The sequence below is a fragment of the Topomyia yanbarensis genome, chromosome 3 (assembly GCF_030247195.1).
Source record: "Topomyia yanbarensis strain Yona2022 chromosome 3, ASM3024719v1, whole genome shotgun sequence".
NCBI classification, from domain to species: Eukaryota; Metazoa; Arthropoda; class Insecta; order Diptera; family Culicidae; genus Topomyia; species Topomyia yanbarensis.
The window spans coordinates 12,442,491-12,456,138 of record NC_080672.1 but is presented as its reverse complement, the minus strand read 5'-3'; the positions used below and the strand labels follow the sequence as shown (position 1 = coordinate 12,456,138).

The window sequence follows — 13,648 nt, the reverse complement described above, 5'->3', positions numbered from 1 at the left end:
CATCGAACTACAACAATGTTTAGGTAGCTTTCAAGGGGTTATTTTATAGACTTCTTCCAAAATTTGGCGAACCTATTCCAATTCGTATACCAATTAATTGGTATACTTATGGGTTTATATGTTGCAGATAGAGAAAATACTGAAATTTTCAGCTTTTTTCCTACACAATATTACAAAAGCTTATTAAACAATTTTTCCTAATAAGTTTGTAAAAATTATAAACTATTTGAAATTTTTTTAATAGTTTAATTTTTTATTTAACCGTGATTTTTTTAATAAATAGTGACCATCGCTTCACAACGTAGTCTATTTCTCATGGCTTGCGGTGAGCACGATCTCTCGAATTGCTGAACTGAAATTATGGAATAGAAATTAATTTATAGTATTCTTTACACATTTAACTCGCCGCGCAGATAGCTCTGAATTAGACCCGCTGGTGCCCTAAGACGATTTCGCTAGATTTTCAGAGCACTGTGCAACCAGTGCATTAACGCAAGTGACGGAAGGTTATCGAAAAGATTCGTGAAAATGAAAATTCCAGTAATGATGATGATTTTCCCAAACGGTTCGTTTTCGAGAGGTTTTTATTTGTTCTTTGGCATTAGGATTAGCGATAATAATTTAAATCAAGGATACTACTGGGAAGTCACCTTTAGAAAAGTCGATGTCGTAGTAAAATTTGGAACTATGCACGCATGCACTTCAGAGATAACGTGATAGCAGGAGCTGCGATTTCATTTCAACGCTTATTTGTGAAAAGGGCGATACTTACAAATGTAAACATAGGGCTTTTTTCATACATGCGAATGAGGGCTTTGAAACGAACCTAAAAATTTGGATTCTACGATATTGCTTTCTTAAACTACAGCAAAAAATACAACAGGCGCAACTGTATTTTTGTTTGTTTATTTAAAGTTTCGCCCTCCACGCTCCATGCAAACAAGCAGGGCGATACTTTTTTTGCTGGCAGTTTAGAGGCGAAACTGTTATTTTCGTATTTTTTTAGGATTATCAAGCTGATACCAGCTGTAAATAGTAACAATGATCGCTATTGAAAAAACCCGGACGAAATCGGTGGTGTAAAACGGTAGTTATTGTAAAAAAACGTGAGGGCGATACTTCAATGCTGATAGGTGTTACCGAAAAAGTAAACAATCGCCAAAGGGACTATATACTATATATACAATCATTTTGTCAATTTCAATAGCAAACACAAATTTTAATTTAATAATTTCAAATACTTTATGAAGTTTTGGGTTTCGATCACTGAATCATGCAATCTAGGATGTAAAAAACACAATAGTTCTTAAATAGGAAATAAAACCAAGTCTGGAAATATTCACTGTTGATTTTCTTTGAATGGTATCACTGCTAGTATCGCCCTTTTCAAGAAAAAGCGTTGATTTCTTAGTTCTCAGTCGCGTTGGAAATTTGAGTAAAGTATAAACTTCAAATCGATTAAAAAAAATTTCGGTTTTTTTGGCTCAGTACAATATATAACCCCTTTATGAAAATTCAGTTTTCCCACCACAATTTAGATATTTTATTAACAGAGCATTAACAATAATTCGATGGTATGTCTATTTTATGGGTCATTTTTTCGCTTTCCCATTGATTTGGTTTGAGATTTCTATGTTGACTGATGTTGTCCTATGCTGATTTGAGCGATTCTCTGAGTCCTGCCATTATCCCATGTAGTATGTGTTATCAAAAACATCGCGAAGCATCAAGTTCTAAATGTTCTCAAACGATATAATATCCGAAGAGAGTGATAAGAGTTATAAGAAATGTCTCATCACACTGTTAGGTGGATTAAAAGCGTTTTTACCATTCTATTAGCGTTTTCGTTTTTTTTCTTGGTGCTACACCGGTGTAGTGCAAAGAAAGAGCTAGACTGATTATACTCAAGTTTGAATGAGTGTAGCACCTACTACACCGGTGTAGTGCACTGTCAAAAACGAAAATGCCATAAGATTCTCCGCAGGCCTACCACTGAATAGTAGGCGTCGATATAAATTACTTTTGACAACGACAACATTCAGTAGGTCGATCAACACTTTCTATATTTTCATACGAAAACGCAACAAAATATTTAATATAGGAATCACTTCAAAGCCGTTTCTCACCGGTTCATACTGATGTGTTTCGTCCGTAAGGTAGTTCCAATACTTCACTGTTTCAACCTGGTCAGGTACTGCTAATAATCACTTTTCAAAGAAACCAAAAAAACTCGTTTGCTACACGTTTTATACACGAGAACCCGTTCGAACGGAATTATACGTCTTCTTTTAGGAAATTATGGTGAACAACTGATCGCAGCCATCGATTGGCAACGCTCTTTATTCCGGTATTACTGGGTCTGATAACACCTCCAGTCATCCGACCAACACTATATCACCAATTGCCGCAAAAGGGAGAAGGGAGTGCGCGCACGCTGATCGGCGATAATACATGTATGTACATCCGAACAAATATTTTGTTTCCATCCGAGCCGCGTGATGGGCTGGATGGCAGTTTATATGACGACCGATGGTGAACATCAAGTGCCGGAGCGCCTTGACCAAGGGATGTGGACTACGGGATCGTCTTTTGTTTTCGAAAACACGACTGTGAACATCTATTTTACATGCAGCCTATTGCATCATCCGAGTGCATGTGTTTAGCGGCACACGCAGAATTTATTGACCGTAACGAATGCTGACGATGATAAGTGATTGTGTTCCTTTGGAGGGTGTGTACAACTAGCAGCCTTGACGATTAATAATAATACCGCATTGCCTTAGGCAATTGCTGATTTAATTGTAACTCGTTACAATTCAAAGGTCTTTGAACTCGTTTTTAGTTTGTTTATAGAATGACTAATCATAAAACGGTGCGCATTGCAAGGATTTGGGTCATTTGGACATCGCAACAAGTAGTGTGGAAGGAAGACATCATTTCGTTATCATGCTAATTGTAACAAGTAGCCTTTGCCTTGGCTCAACTGTTTGCTTCGAGGAGTGAGCAGAATAAACAAAGCAACCGTCGATTTTTCCATCAGGTCATCTTCACGGTGTTGCGAAGCAAAGATTTATTTGTAAAAATTTGTTAGGTAGCGCTTTGACCATTGTAAATAAAAAATAGATGAATAGGATTTTACGAAGCATGTTCTGTCTTTGCGAGTTTTATTTTTGGTCGCTCATATTTCCTCAAAGGTAATTTCATCCAAAACAAAACTTTCGTTTTGAAAAATCTCAATTTAGAGCACCGTTGACAAACAAACAAATAACTGATTGATAGAGTACCAGACGTAACACCCTCAGCTGATGACGAGAGAGATAATTTACACTCGTACAAATCCAAGAATATTTTCCACTTGCCAGTTGTTTATTCGATTTAGCAAAAATATCGCTATAGTTCTGCTTGGTGATAGGTATCACTTTTGGTTTTCTATCCCCTGTTAGGGCGACTTTCTGATTGGTTTAAATTGCACACCTCCTTCCTTCATTCGCGGTTATCCCGTTGCGATCAACCAGGGATTAAGTTTCACTCTTCATCGTCATCATCCAACATAATGAGTTAAGATGCCACAAACATTGCACCAGCCGCGAGAGGCTTTCACCGTGTTCGAGGGGGGCTATTTTGCGATTCGATGTTTATTGTTTGCTTGAACCAGTCAACTTTGCAGTGTACATGTGCCGCTATTCTATCACAGTAGGCGATTACTAGACAATAATGCATAGGTATGTACTCACCGACGCGTGTTCCTTCGATAAGGATGTTGTTGATGATACCACGAATAATAATAGTTGATGTTATTGCTAGTCAGTCGGAGATAGTGTCGACACTGCTGATGCATTCGCACTACAGAAAACAATCGCGCACTTGTTTCGGTCTTCTGACGGTAGTCTGCTGAGCAAATAAAATTTCCATCCAGTGCAATTGACGCTTAACTACAAAGTAACTGCCGACTGCATATCGGATATTATCAGCAGTCTGTGCGTTTCGGTTTCGATGTGTGTATTGTTGTTTCCTTTTCTCGCTCACTCGTTGAGTGATGCGGTTACCCTAGTAACCGGTATAAATAAGTGGTGTTGAGGCGCATTCTTCCTCTCTATATGTAGCCTGCCTTGTTCAATTTGTTCGTATGCGGTCGACAAGTTGAACGGTTTTCAAGGTTTCCGTGGTAAATAGAATACAAGGAAGACATGGGAAAATGACACAAACTAGTTAGAAGGTAGAACTGTTTATTGTGAGTTGAGATATAGGAAGAAAGTACTTGATATTGGAGTTTTTATAGGGGAAACCGGGGTAGGTTGATTCTTTTCTTTGACTAGTTACATGGATATTAAATTGACAATTTATTATCTTATCATAAAATGAAAATAATTTGATTATTCGACCTAGGGTTCCCAAATTGGCTGAGAACAAACAAAGGACACGTTCAATCAAATGTTAAAAAGCATTTAGAATACTGACACTTTATTAATTCGACAGTTTTATTTGGCTATAACACAAGGTCCCTAGTAAATACAAGGTTGCTTTTGCCGATAAATTTGCCCAGAAATTGATGATTTGACATGGAATTTGCAGATGCGGACTATAAGCCAGAGTGACCGGAAAAGTGTATATTTTATCTTTAATTAAGATTCACAAAGGCCCAATGAGGTTCTTGCTAGTTTTTGGCAAACTCCCACTACAACCTGTAGGTAGTACACCGGTACCATGACAATAAAGTGGATTTCGTTCATAAGGATATTAATTCACACAACTGCTCTTAATTCCGTCTAATAAAAAACCGCAGTTATCAAGCGGATGTTAAAGAAAACAGGAAAGACACTCAGGACGCTGCACATACAATTCAATGTTGGAACAAAATGCCGGCGAGGTTGGCAGGTCAGTGTCGGGTTTCCGACGTGAATATGCTGAATTAATTTTTTTCTTTCTTCTTCCATCTTGCACAACTTTTATAAGACTACATATATCGAGGCAAAACTTTCAAGTTTCTTTCACATGTAATTAACATGTCAAAGATTTTGAAATATGTGTAGGTTTGAAACTAAAATGAAGGGTATTTGGGATAAAATAAAGGGCGCCTCCCTACATCGTCGAAATAAAGGACATGTCCTTTAAAATAAGAACGGCTGTCAACTCCAACTTGGTAGGGGAACATGGGGAGACTTGACCAGGTTTTCAGCTAAACCTGCATAAATCTCTAAAAAAGCCTTCAATCCCTCAAAAGTCATAAAAGAGATATAACGTGCAAAGTTATTTTACGTGTTCATGATTTTTTGCAGAATTTTTACAAAAGTTTTTCTGTGATCGTTTTTGACATTGAAAATGTCTTACTGCACTATCTGTGGCAGGGTGTCATTCTAAAATCAAAATCAAACGGCGTCACGTTTTTGCGTCACTATTTTGAACGCTAATAACTTTGTTATTTATGAACGGATTTCCGTCTGGTTATCACCAAACAATTCGGAGTTAACTGAAATTATGTTTGATTGCTATAGTGTTTTTGTATTTCATTAGCACACTATTAAAAACAAGCACAAATGAATAGATCTCGGAAAACGTGAAAACTCCCATACATCAGTCAATCTATCGCCGGCAGAGCCGGCGATAGGGAGCACCTTAGAGATTCAAACGAACACGAAAAGTTATAAATAAATGTGCCGCGTGCCTGTTTGAATCAGTTGTTGCTCTTTTGCCAGACAAGCAACACCGTGCCTATAGCGTCTCGTACGACAGATTTGAGCACCCAGCACACTACGCTTCTATGAATGACGTAATCCTCGACTATTTAAAGAATACCAGTCCTCGAGCGAGTTCATTCTCCCATCGAACGTCGGGCCGTAAAGAACAGCAGTAGCAGTCAGGAATGTTGACAATGCGCTGCGATGAGTGCTGCATTTGATCACTGCTACCGCTAGGGTTGGGGACGACGACAGGTCTAGGCATCCAGCGGCCAAGCGCTCGTGATCAGGGTTACCATATTCACAGATTTTTCTGCAATATCACAGATTTTCTTCACAATTTTTCATCACAGATTCTTTTTCACAGCTGACAGATTTTTAGTATTTTGATGAAAAAATCACAGATTTCCACAGATTTTTGGAAATATTGTAATTTTTCACAGATTTGCTGGAAAATTATCACAGATTTTTTGTTTGTTTTAGTGATCACAGATGACAAAAAATTTTTTTTGACAGAAACACAGATTTCAATGTAGCATCCCTGCACTAGAGTTTATAAACTGACAAAACACATCGACGGTTCTCAAATTTGGAAAGCCGATTATTTTGAGCTTCGTGGGACACCTTGAAGCTCGGTGTATTTACAGGAGGAGTTGGGCTTTCCATCCAAGTTTACCGCATGGTCGTTGATAGTACATAACTCATCATTATGTTTTACTGCCGACGCCGCGAATTATATAGCACACTACATTTTCAATGTCACCGTGGTCGTGTCCTGCACACAACTCTTTAATTTTTTTTGGTCAAGTCTCCCCACTGCGGGGAGACTTAACCAAGGCCTGGGGAGACTTGATCAAGAAAATTTTGAAAAATCATAACAAAAAATAATAACATAGAACATGCTGTAATTTTTTCTATATTGTCGATATCCTTATGAAACAGTAAAAAGTACAAAAGGGTTGCCTTTCATAAATTTCGAAATTAAATGTTTAATGAATTTCTTTTTAAGGATTAACTGTACTGCTTACATTGCATGTTCACACGTTACGAAATTAGCCCTACTACTGCTAACTTTGTTTACTAATACTAAAATATATAGACTTATTTTTGAAGTGGAATTTTCTATGGCGTGATTAACATTAACAGTAGATACCAAAGCACAGTAAATCAGTCTACTTTCTACTTCTGCCCAAGTCAGACGTACAATCGAACCAAGTGAACAACAACTAGCAACCTCTCGATCTAGTGTGCATTGTCTCGAGAACAAAGGAAACTTTTGATTCATTCTTGCCATCATGAGTAAAGTTGACGAAAAATCTCTGCTCCGACCCAACACAGCGGTCGTTGACTTTAAATTCTGTTCAATAAGATTGAGTTTTCGTGAAGTGGAATACCTGCTGAAGGCGAAGATGCAGCTTAAGCTCAAGGAGGTTATGTATCTACAGTATCATCATCTTCGTAATATCGTACTCATATCATTCAACACGTTAGCACAAGCCGAACGTTTCGTTTTGCAGAACAACTTAAAGCACGTGGCTGAAAGTGATAAAGTTGGAATTAAGATTCCCGTGTATAAAGAAAAAGACTACGTGGATGTAAAGCTGTAAAATACATGTCGCAATACGGAGAAGTAGAATCCGTTACACCTGATACGTGGAGAAATTTCTTCCCGGGTACACCTAACGGTGTTCTTGTGGTGAGGATGCCGATTGAAAGACCTATCCCCTCCTACTTGACTATAAAACTCAAAACCCACGAAGCTAGTATTAATCAAACTACGTTATGCACCCATGAGGGGCAAACTCCCACGTGCAAGTGTTGTAATCAAACAGCACACCACGGACAACCTTGCGCGGAAGATACAGAGGAGAATTCATCTCTACCGATTGCCAACGAATCCACGGTAAACCAACCCAAAAAAGAGTTTTCAATACCAATACATGAACCACAAACGGTTGCCAAATTTGTGGCAGCTGTTCAGTCCATATTGACAACTGCCAAAGCAGCATCCAGCACCCCAAAAACCATTGTAAGCAACATCGGTGAAGAAGATGATAACAATGACGACGGATTTACATTGGTCACCCGTAAGTGCAAAAAGCAGGAGTGCACATCTGGTCGCGAGCACCAAGGCACTTTTAACGATGATGACCTTGATGTGGAGGACAGGAGAGAATTAAATGGTCCCCATGACGCAGTAGGCGAGCTGCGAAAGGTCTACGCTCGCAATAAAAAGTTGCGCGCTCGAGATCCAACGGACAATCAATAATATTTGTTTTTATTTTTTACATATTGTAAGCGCATGAAAGATCCACGGCTCCGTTAAGCTACCGCTATGAGCCGTGTCAAATAAACGACATAAAAAAGCATAGTAAATATCAGGAATTTTGCATCTTTCTTCAGCTAATTGCCACTTGTTCAAGTCTCCCCAACATTAGTTATTGCGTTCAATTTCATGCAAATTGTATAGTAATAACTATTCCAATGTTCCAATTTATGTAAACTCATTTCACTGATTCATAAGGAATTTGATGATATATTAGTACATTAATAGTAATTAGTAGTCGAGTAGATATGTTCATTCAAAGTTTGATAAAAAATTGCATCATTTAATGCAAATTCAATAATCAGGGAATATTTTCTGTAAACAAAGGATTTTTCATTTCAAACTTTTAAAATTACCTTAAGTAATCAAAACAAGTATAAAAATATTTTTGAAAAAATTAAGCTGCCATTCCCAAAAATAGAATTTTGCGCTTGGTCAAGTCTCCCCATGTTCCCCCACATTGTACATCAGTTCAGTTCTGATCCTTAGGAAAGTCTTCAACTGGATGTAATAAGATGAGATAGAAGCTTAAAAAAACGAAGTAAGAATGTGCAGTTGTGTTAGGGCGAGATTGAGGTTAAATCGGGTGGAATTTTTGCCAAATGAGATTAAGTCATTTGCATAGGCGGCTCCAGCCGGTTGGGAAAGGGGGGGGGGGCACACCTTTCTGACAAAAAAATGACGAATTTCGGAATGTTACCTATTCTTTTCTCTCTACCAATCGTCAGGGAGTTCATTTCACCATTGATTTTGTAACATCAGTCACTAAGGACAAATCTATGGTTTATTCGTTAAAAATCTATGCCATTATGGTGAAAAAACTAAACACTATGCTATGAGGAGAATCCGTCTTCGAGGAGGCTACAAATGTCACCGAGCAAATAAACAACCTAACAGTAGTTCCAAACAAAAGAAACTGGTCAGAACCCGGGCCCGTTAGTGGTACGGCCAGGTGCTGGCGAAATTCGATGGATGTGTATTGATCGACGATGAAATTTATGCGAAAAACAATTTCAAATAAATCCAGGGGCTTACTGCTCACGGCTTCTAATAGATTAAAATTTGTTTTCGAAACAAATGGTTTGGCAAGGAAAATATTGCTGTGGCCAGAAAATCAGCATCAGCAGTCTTATGATGGGCCAATTACGTTATGGCCAAATCTAGCCAGCTGTCACAACAGCATTGACTTGCTTCAATGATCGACATTGGGGTCCTGTTGTGTGTGTGTGTGTTTTTTTTACTTTGTGGTAAAGCTCTTACGCCGACTCAGCACACGTTCAATAGTTAAACCATTCTACCAATTTCGTCCATTGTGTGCCAGAGTGAGGGACTTTGAACCTTACTCCCCTAATCTCCACCAAGGAGTCCGACATTTGCTAGATCCCCTGGATTCCATTTTAAATTACTACTTTGGGGAGAGGCTGATCTCATGTCCTTCACTGAATTCTAGGTCTAGATAGTCGTGCTAGTTCGCTGGTCTCATAACCGCCATATTAGTCCTGCACGGCATGATATTCTTCATAATATTCCTATAATGGGGGTTTGTCGGTGCTACACAGCATAGTCCCCGACGGTGGAGCTAGCCTACCTCGGCAGAGAGTTCCCCGAAGAAAGTATATCTCCCGAAACTGTTGACGGACGCGTTATTTTTGCTTCGAGGCAGTCCGGCATAATGCCGAGATTTGTGCGGCGATTCCGGGTGAAGGATTGCGTCCGGCTTACTGGTGCCCCGACGATTTAGGCCGGCGATTCGCTACGGACTACTTGGAGTAATCCCCAACGATGAATCTTTCCTACTCCGATGAAGAGTTCCCCGGCAGAACTTCCGAAACCGATGCCACTCGGGCAGATGCCGTGGTCGGTCCTGCGATGCTGGGTGGAGGGTTGACTTCCAGTTCGCTAACGCCCCGACGATCTTTTGCCGGTGCTACTTCACGATCTACTCGAGCCAATTTCCGGCAGTGGGACTAGCCTTCTCCGAAGGAGAAATTTGCCGACGTCGAAAGTTCCCTCGAAACCGTTATCTCAATTTTGGTTGGCTGAGTACCGAGGTGAATCCTGCGATTCTGGGGGAAGGATGACTTCCGGTTGTGCCCCGACGATCTATCGTCGACGATACGTGCGCTCAGTCTTGTCCCCGACGGTTGCGCCTGCTGGTCTCTTCACCAGACTGTGCTTTGTCGAGTGCCAAGGCCGGTCTGCGATTCCGGTTGAAGTGTAACTTTCGGTCTATCGGTGCCTTGACGACCCGAAGCCGTGTACTGCTACGTTACTGGTCGTTGTTCCTCTCGTCATATTTGTTCCAATGATGATGACATGATCTGAACAACTGTTCCGTTCATCGTGTCCCATTTCTTTTTCTTTTTGCGTACATTCTTTGAACAATATTGTTCATGTTAACGTCCTCACCGACAACGGTTCTCATTTCGTTTTGCTCGTACTCGAATCGCGGGCGTTCGAAGATCACGTGCTCGGGCGTTTCCTCTGCATCACCGCAAGCGATGCAGTACGGCGATCTCGCGTGGCCGAACCTAATCAGATATTTCTTGAAACAGTCATGCCCAGACAAGAACTGTACCATGTGGAAGTCCACTTCACTGTGCGCTCTGATCATCCACATCATCGGCATGGACTTAGTCGTTGTGTCCATCTACCGTTTTTCAGCGTTATCCCACTGATGTTGCCACTTGCTTAAGGTATCAGCCCGAACTTGTTTACGGACTTCTCTTGTGCCTCGATCCCTACAACACTCGCTATCTTCTTCGAATAGAAAGTTTATGGGAATCGTTCCAGCTATCACGTAGGCTGCCTCTGACGAGATAGCTCGATACGCGCTAGACGCCCGCATGTCCAGTAACCTGAGCGTGCTATTTAGCCGAGATGAGTTCCTCTTCGTCTGCAGTGCCATGCAAATCCTGAAAATAGTCGCATTTTACGGCTATTTATTTATTAACAGATTAAAGCCGAAGTGGCCTGTGCCGTATACAAAAGATTCCTCCATTCTACTCGGTCCATGGCCGCGCGTCGCCAGTCACGCAGTCTGCGAAGGGTCCGCAAATCGTCTTCCACCTGGTCGATCCATCGTGCTCGCTGCGCGCCACGTCTTCTTGTACCGGTCGGATTGCAATTGAGAACCGTTTTCACCGGGCTATTGTCCGACATTCTGGCTACGTGCCCGGCCCACCGTAGTCGTCCCATTTTCGCGGTATGACAGATGGGCGGCTCCCCCAACAGCTGATGCAACTCATGGTTCATTCGCCGTCTCCATGTGCCGTCTTCCATCTGCACTCCACCGTAGATGGTACGCAGCACTTTCCGTTCGAAGACACCAAGTGCGCGTTGGTCCTCCACGAGCATGGTACAGGTCTCGTGCCCGTAGAGAACTACCGGTCTAATCAGCGTCTTGTAGATGGTCAACTTCGTACGACGGCGAACTCTGTTCGACCGAAGTGTCTTGCGGAGGCCAAAGTAAGCACGATTTCCTGCCACGATGCGTCTACGAATCTCTCTGCTGGTCTCATTGTCGGCGGTCACCAGTGAGCCCAAGTACACGAACTCTTCAACCACCTCGATTTCGTCGCCACCGATGCAAACTCGAAGCGGGCGGTTCTCATTCTCTTCTCGTGAACCTCTTCCTATCATGTACTTTGTCTTCGACGTGTTGATGGCAAGTCCGACGCGCTTGGCTTCTCTTTTCAGTCTGATGTAGGCTTCCTCCATCTTCTCAAAGTTTCGTGCAATAATATCAACGTCATCAGCGAAGCCAAGTAGCTGAACGGACTTTGTGAAAATTGTACCACTCGTGTCGATCCCTGCTCTTCTTATTACACCTTCCAGCGCGATGTTGAATAACAGACACGAGAGACCATCACATTGCCGTAACCCTCTGCGTGATTCGAAGGGACTCGAGAGCGTCCCTGAGACACGTACTACGCACATCACCCGATCCATCGTCGCCTTCACTAATCGCGTCAGTTTGTCCGGGAATCCGTACTCGTGCATAATCTGCCATAGCTGATCTCGATCGATAGTGTCGTATGCGGCTTTGAAGTCGATGAACAAATGGTGTGTGGGCACATTGTACTCGCGGCATTTCTGCAGTACTTGACGAAGAGCGAACACCTGGTCCGTGGTAGATCGTTCGCTCATGAAACCCGCCTGGTACTGCCCCACGAACTCTCTTGCAATTGGTGATAGTCGACGGCATAGTATTTGGGAGAGTACCTTGTAGGCGGCGTTCAGCAGGGTGATTGCTCGGTAATTACAGCAATCCAGCTTGTCGCCCTTTTTGTAGATAGGACACACGACACCTTCCATCCACTCCTCCGGTAAAATCTCCTCCTCCCAAATCTTGGTAATCACCCAGTGCAGCGCTTTAGCCAGTGGCTCGCCACCGTGTTTTAGTAGCTCGCTTGGTATTTGGTCAACCCCAGCGGCTTTATTATTTTTGAGCCGGCTAATCTCCTCCTGGATTTCTTGGAGATCCGGAGCCGGTAGTGTAATGTCTTCCGCGCGTGCTCCCAGGTGCGTTACCGTGCCATCCTTGTCGTCTGCTGCATCGCCGTTCAGGTGTTCTTCGTAGTGCTGCCGCCACCTCTGGATCACCTCACACTGGTCCGTGAGAAGATTCCCGTTTGCATTTTCCGGCTGCTGCTCGCCCAATTGTTGGGCATGATCCGAGATCACTTTTACGAATCTCCCGCATGCGTGATCGGTGTGGCTATTAAAGTTTAGCCGGTCGTCTATCATCACTACCATTTGTCTAACTTCCCACGTTGAGTTGATGATACACTCTCCAACCGAAATTCTGCACTGCCCTGCCGTTGCTTATCAACATCTTCTGGGTTTTGTGGTGAGCTAACGTCAGCTTCTTCATGCGCATCCAATCTTCCACAATATCTATTGTCTCCATTGCGAGTACTTCCACTTCCTCTAGTGATTCGCCGATCACTAAGAGCACCACGTCATTCGCAAACCGACAATCTTCATGCCCCTAGGGAGGCTCTGTCGTACATAGAATTTCAAAGAGTTTCGTCGAGTATGGAACCCTGTGTATCGCCTGCTGTTACGGTTACACTTCTTTTCCCACTTAATTGATACGTAAAGATTGTTTAAAAAACTGGGGACCAAAAAACATGTACACACAATATAGATCACCAAATGCCCGAGGTTCTTAAAATATCGTCGAAGGCACACACATCTGCCTAGACTCCTTTCATCAGATATAGGTCCAAGGTGGGGTTGATTTGTGTAGCCACTTACAATCACACTTTCATAAAGGCATTTTTAAACTTTTTTTTGGGATTTCACCAATTTTTTTTGAAAGGCTGCTGTAGTACAAACATAACATTATTGCTTCTGTGTCAGTCTAAGACGACATAGTGGAAGATGCCAGATCTGGTTGAGACTTCATGAGACTCCAAGAAGTGCAGAAGTTACTTTTGGAAGCTCCCAAGTAGATTTGTCCATTGAAGGTCCCAGACGTGAAGATGAGCTGAATATTTGCCACATCTGCAAATCGCTTGCTAAACAAGATTTTTGTAGCGAATTTAGACATCTTCTTTCACTTCCTGTATTGCGAGGAGGAATCTTCAATCGCCACTGCCTACTGGCTCGTTGTGGTGTCGGATCCTTAGTGGTTTATAGT

The 13,648-nt window shown here is 41.9% G+C and overlaps 1 protein-coding gene across 2 annotated transcripts in view; it reads right to left on the bottom strand.

Moving 5' to 3' along the window:
- LOC131693155 (phosphoserine phosphatase) overlaps positions 1 to 4,013 on the bottom strand; it is a 45,980-nt gene extending 41,967 nt beyond the window's left edge. The window contains exon 1 of one of the 2 annotated variants that reach the window (XM_058980749.1): positions 3,735 to 4,013. In XM_058980749.1, coding sequence (XP_058836732.1) covers positions 3,735 to 3,838 — 104 coding nt within the window. In that variant the 5' untranslated portion in view covers positions 3,839 to 4,013. Of the gene's footprint in view, positions 1 to 2,126; positions 2,361 to 3,734 lie in introns of those variants that run through there. The other variant, XM_058980750.1, reaches the window with a different exon arrangement.
- Between the last annotated feature and the right edge of the window lie 9,635 nt (positions 4,014 to 13,648).